At 47.7% G+C, this 8,813-nt stretch overlaps 2 protein-coding genes across 2 annotated transcripts; one reads left to right on the top strand and one right to left on the bottom strand.

Annotated features, from left to right (window-relative positions):
- tmem229a (transmembrane protein 229A) lies at positions 1-2,997 on the top strand. The gene has a single exon (XM_062518558.1). It carries the CDS (start codon positions 120-122, stop codon positions 1,233-1,235), a length of 1,116 nt encoding a protein of 371 aa, XP_062374542.1. The 5' UTR covers positions 1-119; the 3' UTR covers positions 1,236-2,997.
- Positions 2,998-4,671: 1,674 nt separating this feature from the next.
- On the bottom strand, positions 4,672-8,603 carry LOC134061723 (hyaluronidase PH-20-like). Its single transcript, XM_062517480.1, has 3 exons — positions 7,659-8,603; positions 6,008-6,097; positions 4,672-5,283 (listed from the first exon to the last, which is right to left on the bottom strand). The coding sequence occupies exons 1-3, from the start codon at positions 8,601-8,603 to the stop codon at positions 4,762-4,764; spliced, it is 1,557 nt and encodes a 518-aa protein (XP_062373464.1). The 3' UTR covers positions 4,672-4,761.
- Between the last annotated feature and the right edge of the window lie 210 nt (positions 8,604-8,813).

The raw sequence follows: 8,813 nt of genomic DNA, 5'->3' as shown, positions 1-8,813 counted from the left end.
GTCAGGTGCAGGGCTGCAACCCAGTACTGGGAGGATCATTGCGAGGTCCCTGAGCAGGAACGCATAGGATGAATGCTGTATAAAGAGGACTCGGCAACTGACTCACTTCGTTAGTGACCATGACCGCTCGGCGCAGGGATAGCCTGCGAATACGACCGGCGGACAACGCTGGCTTGAGGTCCCCGAAAAAGCCTCGGCAACGAGATCTGACAAGCAGTAGCAGCAGCAGCACCAACAACAACAACAGCAGCAACATCAGCGCGGGACACACGAGCGAATCGATGACTGCCTTGCCACAATGGATGCGCCTGTATTTCTACGGGATGCACGGGGTCACGTTGGACATCGTCCTGTCATCGATACGCAGGTTCTTGGATGCCAACGATTTCAAGCTGTTGGGGTTTTCCTCTCCCTACCTCTGCATAGTGCACTCACTGACCCACTTTGTTTTGGAAAAGGTATATATGCAGAAAAAGTGCTTCCAGGGACGCCCTTTTATTTTTCACTTCATTTTCTACCCGTCTCTGTACATTGGCCTGCAAATCTTAATTGGTAACATATTCACAATCACGGACAACATCAGGGTGGTCTCAGCGACACAGCTTGTAATTCATTATATCCTCGCGTTGTACTTCACCAATGTATTTCATAAAGGGTTATTGCACCTGCAGTATCACAGCCCCGACAAACGGAACCAGGCAAAACTGGCGGAGAAGAAGAGACATCTTCCTGGGCTCCCCGGCATTTTGCGATTTCTGTTCTTTGGCATGCACGGTTTCTTAGACGAGATCATCTTCACCTCGGTCTTTAACCTGTTCGAGAAGTCCGACCGAACACTGAGCGGACACACGTCCCTGTGGTCTTTCCTGATGTACGGCAGCTGCAGCTTCGTCGTGGAAAAGCTGTACATGCATTTGCACTTTGCGAGAGGATGGAGCACATGGATGCGTCTCCCCATCTATATCGTGTTCATCTACACTTGGGAGTTTTCGTGGGGACTTGCACTGCGCCAGTACGACGCCTGTTCGTGGGACTACTCGCATTATCCGCTGAATTTTATGGGTCTGGTGACCTTGCTCTATCTCCCCGGTTGGATAGTCCTGAGTCTCTATCAGGACCTCCTGTCAAATGTTCTGCTGCGTATCGTCTGTACCAAAGAGGAGAGCTTACTCGGAACAGGTGTCAATGGACGCCCCTCGTCCAGAAAAGCTGGTTTTAAGCGATACATTGAATAGATACTAAACTATTGCTGTCCGGGGCTATACATGCCATCAGTGGTGTAGCTACACACTAATGTATTTCCTCAGAGAAAATGGACGTAGCTGTTTCAGCAGCTTTATTATCAATCTGTTACGTCTTATAACTTTGTAGTGAGAAAAATGTGAACGAGTCAACACAATAATATTTTAAAGAACCACCGTTTCAAAGAGGTATTTTATGTAGACTAAGAAACCGTCTTTCCATGCACCTATATTGTACTGTGTCATTGTAACTAAGTGCATAATGACAGTGGCATTTGGGTCATAGATTTTTATTAATTATGGTCGCCAGAGCTTATGTAAGCATGCCCTCTGTAGCCTAACTGCTTTTTTGCATGACCTTTAACATTCACATGTATCTTGCATGGCAGTGCAGTGAGTGTTGAGTAGATAATGGTGATTAGACTGGTCAACCTAACAGGGAATAAGATTGGTGAATTTGCTGTAAATGCACTGGACCTACCAACCAATCCGCTTTAAACACTTTGAGTTAATTGAGTGCCTTTCTTAACAGTCAAAGGCAGCTGGACTCAAGGAAACACATGCAGAACAAACGTTGTTCATCTGACCACATCTAGTAGACTTAGATTAGACCTACAACTGTGTGGGGAAAGGCCAGCAAAGGAGAGACTATTTCCCCACTCAGTCTTATCTCGAGCAGGAACTATTTCTATGATGTTTACAAAGCCTATGCTGCAAAGTCTATGCAGTAGCTTCCACAACGTGTAATGTCCTAGGGGAGAGTCCAATGTTACAGTACATTGTGTATCGGCAGCTCATTTCCTGGGATCAAATGAACTGGCATATGCCTGTCCCGACTAGACTTTGAGACTTGTGACTCATTTGATATGGTGTTAATCGGAAACTGTCACACTGCCATACAGCATCTAGCTAAGTTAGCCGTGCACCTTGGCACATGAGAGTAGGATAGCCAACTCAAAATAGTGTCTATTTTTAGATGGATAGAGTAGAATTGAGTTCTTCAGAGCAGTTCTAACATAGATATAATTCGGTGGAGCGGTGTATCTAGTCTACCGACTGTAGGTACACACCAAACTGGCTTTGGCCTGCTGACTAATTCACTTGTCTCCATACAATAGTGACAACAACTTTACTGGACAGGTTTGCTTGTTTGATGCTGTGAACACAATATGTTTGCTCTGATTAGTGTCTACTTATACAAGGATTCACAAAAGTCTTCCTGAGTGTCTTGCCTCTCCATTGTGGTGGGAGTGTGCAAGTAAGGATAAGCATAATGAGGAAACAGGTTCACTGATACTGCCTGAAATTAACTCATTTGATACATTAATCAATCCATACAGTCAACTCACTTTCCCTGTAACAGGGAGAAATGTGTGGAGTCTTATTCAAAATACAATACCTTGCACTGTGAACTGTCAACTAGTGATCAAGAAGAACAGACCCACTCCATAAGAAGGAGACAGATAAAAATGTGTAATGAAATGAACTCCTTTTTGAGTGATGGCTCGTTTTTAATCTTTCTTATTTTTTTATATAAATATACTGCATGTTGGTATGTTTTGTATTTTCTCATTTCCCTCAAGAAATATTGACTTGTCGAATGAAGGGTTGTACATCGCCTGTATATTTCTCAATACCATAAATCTATTTGACATGATGCTGTTCACTGTGAAGCTATAAGAAAAGTGCATTTGGGATATGTTGATTGGACCATGGAACTGTTATGAAATCATATAAAATAAAAGATGACATGATATCACTGTATTGATTTGTGATCGCTGAAGCATCATTTTTAAAAATTGTGTAAGCTTAAGCATTTACTGTATGTCCTGAAAATCTTGTCAGTTTTTCTAATTTTGGAAATTCATCACTGTGATTAAAAATGTACATCACATGACTAAGAGAACTAGGCAGTGTCTCTGACCTTAAGAACATGTGATTAATGCTCCATTAAAATGCTCCATTCTTCCTGATAATTGCTGGAAAGAGTGGGGAATTAACAACCTCAGGACACAGTTTATGTGCATAGCGAGTATACACACCATTTAACTTACTAAATATAGAGAATGTGAAAATATGAAAATCTACCCCATTGTTTTAATCATTTGTTTATTTGTTAGTAATAGTATTGGAGTAAGTTTATCTTGCTGCATCATCCTCTATGTTGTACTGCAACATACTGTATTTTGTTTAGTACAGCCTATACAGTGTAAACTCACAGATTATATAGTGTGTGTTTATGTGTGTATATGTGTGTGTGCATGCGTGTGTGCGTGCGCGCCCACGCGGCGTGTGTGTGTGTGTGTGTGTGTGTGCACGTTTGTGTTTTGTGACGGTGATGAAAGTATCCCTTAAGTGCGTCTCTTAAGGTCTGTCAGTAGGTTGCCAAGGAGAGACTAGCCCAAGTGATGTTCCATTACACCCTAATGGCTAGGAAGTCTGGGAGCCTGCAGCAGGGACCTGTTTTGTTTATATCCCGACGGACACCTTGGGAAACATCCCAGACAACATCGCCCTTCTTCCACGTTAGCGTAGTTTCACCCATGTGGTCGTGATCTGTTGGTGTTAAGTGCGAACATCAGCACAGAGTGACAAATGGAATTGTCCGACAATGCTCTGATGGCACGACAATAGCGCACAATTTGTTAATAGCCTGCCAAAAATATCCCATGCAGTGCCAGTCTGAACTGATGTTGGGTGCGCTGAACTGAGTTTTAACACCTCCAGTGTGTGTCGCCTCTTTGGCACAAACCCCATGTGATGTGGGCCTGAGAATCACAAAGAATGGCAACAATTCAAGGTTGGTTTAAGGACATTTTCTTGCACTAAGCAGGATAACTCTCAAATTCTATTTGTCAACAGTAATCTGCTTTAGTGCTTAATAGAGCTTTAGGGCCTTACAAAGACCTCCCCTCATGTTTTGGTAGAAAAGAGGGGAGGGGGGGGGGGATTATTCCGCACTGCCTGTGAAAACAGCATCTTCTAAGAGGCCTCACATTTTAAACGTAGTCTATTGGTATGGATTTACAGAGACAGTGTAAAAGCAATACTGTAAAGGTAAGCTCGACCAAATGTAGTTTATTCCAACAAGCACATTTTGTTGGTGTGTGAGACCAAAACACACGGCATACAGTCTAGAAACATACACACGGACAGAGACACACTTACCCATATTCAAAACCCCATTTACATGCATTCAAATGACATTCAAAGTATTACTAGTACAGTCACACCACACACTGAAACTCCATTTGCTCTTCCGTACAAATATATAAACATTCCTCTTCCTACATACTGCTCTTCTAACCTATACAAATATTTTTTATTTTCAAGCATTGTCAAACATCCTTTTCATCGGAAGAAGTTTGTAATGCAAAATTGCAATAAATAAATACTTTAATGTAGGGGTACCACTTGGGGGGGGGGGGGGGGGGCAGAATTATTGTCTGTCATAGAGCGAGCCCAAATTGTTTAGTAGCCCTTAGCAGAACATGGATCTTGAACTGTCAATGAAAGGGCCTCATCTATAATAATCAGATGTGGGACTGAGGGACGAAAACACTTCAGGTGTCTGAGTCTGAAGAGTGGCTGTTGTCCATACTGGGACTTGGCTGAGAGATTCAGCTGAAGTCTGACCTGGAGTCAGTGTTGACATTGGGCTGGTGATGTAGCTTAAGGGTGGGTTTGGGGTGGTGGTGGTGGTGGTGGTGGTAGCTGTTGTAGTCTCCATGGGAGCTGGGGTTGGGATATGAGTATCACAGTTCCGTCCAGCATAGCACTGGCAAGTGAATCCCCTGGCAAACGCCATCAGGTCCTGGAGGCTCGGCGCTCCGACTACCGTAAACTCTCCCAGCTCCGACCTCTGGATGCTGAAGCTGTCAGGGTTCAGGTGCAAGTACTCATGGGAAGTGAAGTTCCTCCTCACACAACGGCCCTTCCCCTTGCACAGGAAGTCGCCACACAGCTTGGCAGCCGCAGTAACATTTGCCACATACGGATTGATGGTATCGTCGAGGTGCGTAGATAAGGCCTCACAAGAGACCTACAGAGTGTCAGAAAAGAGGAAACAGTAAAGAGAGTGTGAGAGAGAGATAGAGAGAGAGAGTGTGTGTGAGAGAGAGGGAGGGAGATGGAAAGGAGTGAACAACAGAGAGGGGGCACGGGGCAGTAAAAAACGAGAGAGATGGTCACTGGGAGGAAGGGCCGTCATCTATCAAACGCTGATTCATTCCAATCTGGGTCAGCGGCACACGGTACATTGCCATATTGTCATATTTACAGCACTCCAGTGCACAATCTCATAAGCTCCTTTGTGCTACAGCTCTCTCTCCCTTCCTCTTTCCCTCTCCCTCCTCTTACTCTCTCTTTCTCTCTCTCTCTCTCTCTTTCTCTCTCTCTCTCACTCTCACACTTCTCTCTGTGAGTTCTCTATTTAGCAACCCTCTGCTTGCACATCATGGAGATTAGATAAAACAGGCCCTTTGTCCCCCCCGTCACAAAACTCACTGCCGGTCACCGGTGATTGATTTCCGGCGACCGTGTTTCAATCAGCAGAGTGTTTGTGTGCGTGCGTGTGTGTGTGTGTGTGTGTGTGTGTGTGTGTGTGTGTGTGTGTGTGTGTGTGTGTGTGTGTGTGTGTGTGTGTGTGTGTGTGTGTGTGTGTGTGTGTGTGTGTGTGTGTGTGTGTGTGTCTGTGTGTCTGTGTGTGTGTGTGTGTGTGTGTGTGTACTTGGGAGTTCTTGAGTTTCAGTTTAGGGTCAGGGTACCTTGTCATCGTAGTCAGCGCTGGCCCCCCACAGTACAGCTCCAGAGGCCCCCATGGCTGCGCTCTCCCCGATGGTGTGGACCAGGTCCCCCTGGAGACAGGGAAACACACACACACACACACACACACACAGACACACACACGCACATACACACACACACACACACACACACACACACACACACACACTCACACACACACACACACACACACACACACACACACACACACACAAAATATATTCCAGAGTGAGCTACAGGATAAATAAAGAGAGAAAAATAATCATGGATTGTTCATGAATATCTTTTTATATGTCCAACATTTCAGGCATGGTGACATACAGTACAAACACACACACACACACACACACACACACACACACACACACACGCACACACACACACACACACACACACACACACTGACACTCACACTCACACACACACACACACACACGCACACACAGGTTTTGCAGGTAGAAACCAAATGCCGCCTTGAGTTAGACTCCAGTACAATGGAGCTGTAACCCCAGACCTCGAACACTGGACCCCAGTGACCTGTGACCTCTGTGTCGTGCGGCTGGGTAAACGGATCTGGTGAGCAGGGGGCTGTGAGGCACAGCTATTGCTGTACAGTAATCTACTGCAGACACTTCCGTCTCACAGCTTGTGGTTGCCTCTGCTGTCAAGGACGTTTCTACATCTGTATGTGCTTCCGTCAGTGTGTTTCTGTGTGCTTGTGTGAGTCTGGGATAATGCATGCAGATGCATGTGCGTGTGTGTGTGTGTGTGTGTGTGTGTGTGTATCTGAATGTGTATGTGTGTTGTATATCTGTGTATATGCGTGTCTGTGTGTGTGTGTGTGTGTCTCTGTGAGTGTGTATGTGTGTATGTGTGTGTGTGTTTGTCTGTGTGTGCATGCCTGTGCTTTCATGCACCATGCACCCACTTGAAAGTGGATGTGTGAGTATATGTGTGGATGTGACTATGTGGCTGCACCCTAGTTGATTGTGATGTGTACAGTATGTACAATGCGTCTCTAATCTGGAATCTATTTACATCTGTTTTCACACACACACACACACACACACACACACACACATACATATACGTATACAGTATACACATACGTATAGGTACTATCAGCAGGTACAGTGTCCCAGTCCCACACTACAGGGAAGCTACACAGGTCGCAGAACTGAAGCGTGCCGTTCGCGACCCGTACAAACCATATTTAGAAGACAGGTCTATTTTCTCCAATCATAGGCGCCACTATCATGTCTGGCGTAGCTTCTGCCACATATTATGGTGGAAGCTAATTGTTGCAACAGGACATAGGAATGACCCCCACGGGGCACTGTATGGGCCCTTCTCATTTGTCTTTTCATCTATCCTCCCTTCCTTCCTCGGTCCTCGTTCCCACTGATCTTATGGGATAGTCTATCCAGTGTTCTTTATAGATCAGTGGGAATGAGCCGGAGGACCGAGGAAGATAGGAAGGAAGGAAGGGAGGATAGATAAAAAGACGAATGAGAAGGGGCCTTTGTTCCTTATATATTAGGGTTAGGATTAAGATTAAGTGCCTTTACGGTGGTAGTGCTGCCTGGAAGAGACATTGGGGGCTTAAAACACCATCGAGCTTATATAGCATACCAGGCTGAGCAGTCGCTTGGTCTGATCCACGAACACGGGCCGCGTGTAGACGTAGACGGGCGGCGTGTGGCGCCTCCTCCTGGGCAGCGCGGCGACGCGCAGGGCCTCGTGCACGCGGTGGCGCACCATGAGCGCGGCGTCGGGCCGCCCGGCCAGCGAGGCCTGCAGGTAGACGGACGGGTAGAGCGCCGTGCTGGCCTCCCAGAGCCACAGCAGCCGGTTGTTCTGCCGCCGCACCTCGCGCGAGCACTCGCCCGTGTAGCCCGGCTCGGCCCAGCCGTAGTTGTAGCAGTTGGGGAACAGGTAGAAGCCCCACAGGTAGTCGGGCCGTCGCCGCGCGCCCAGGGAGAGCGTCTCCAGCATGTAGCTCTTGGCGGCGGACTGGAAGCGCTGCCGGGCCTGGGCGGCGGCCTTCCGGGCGGTCAGCGAGGGGTCCCTGCGCCGGGCGTAGGTGACCGAGAGGGAGCGGTAGACGCGCTTGGAGCCCCAGTTCCGCTCCCACAGGGGGCGCCAGTCCTCCCAGTCGATGACGGCGAGCCCGGCGGACGAGCGCGACGGGATGTAGTGCTCGACGTCGGCCTCGGCCTTGGCCAGGCTGGCGCGCAGGTTCCCGCGCTGCGGCACGCCGCCGTTGAACTGCTTGCCGGTGACCTCGTCCACGTACGGGTACAGGCCCAGGCGGTCCACGTAGAACAGCGCCAGGAACTGACCGGGCACCTTGGCCGGGTTGCTCACGCCGCGGTAGGGCGAGGTGTTCAGGGTGACGTTGTACCTGTTGCAGGTGAGGTTGGGGATGTTCCACGTGACGATGAACGGCTCGCCCTCGAAGATGGGTGGGGCCGTGTGGGGCCGGCGGGGTTCAGGACTGAAGGAGTCCAGCAGAGAGACGCACAGAACCGGCAGCAGCAACACGCAGCTCCTGATCATCAGGCCAGACAGACCCATGCTGTCCCTTAGACGAGCAACAGGGATCATCAATAACACCGTACTGAATACAGATCAGTCACACCGTACTGAATACAGATCAGTCACACCATACTGAATATGGATCATCAGTCACATCATATTGAATACAGATCAGTCACACCATACTGCAGAGGTGGAAAACTCCAGGTTCAGAGAGTAAAAGTCTAATCGTGTGCACTTAACACAGGT

The sequence above is a fragment of the Sardina pilchardus genome, chromosome 17, assembly GCF_963854185.1.
Source record: "Sardina pilchardus chromosome 17, fSarPil1.1, whole genome shotgun sequence".
In the NCBI taxonomy this organism is placed as follows: domain Eukaryota; kingdom Metazoa; phylum Chordata; class Actinopteri; order Clupeiformes; family Clupeidae; genus Sardina; species Sardina pilchardus.
The sequence above is the reverse complement of the archived record's forward strand: the minus strand, read 5'-3'. Positions and strand labels throughout refer to the sequence as shown.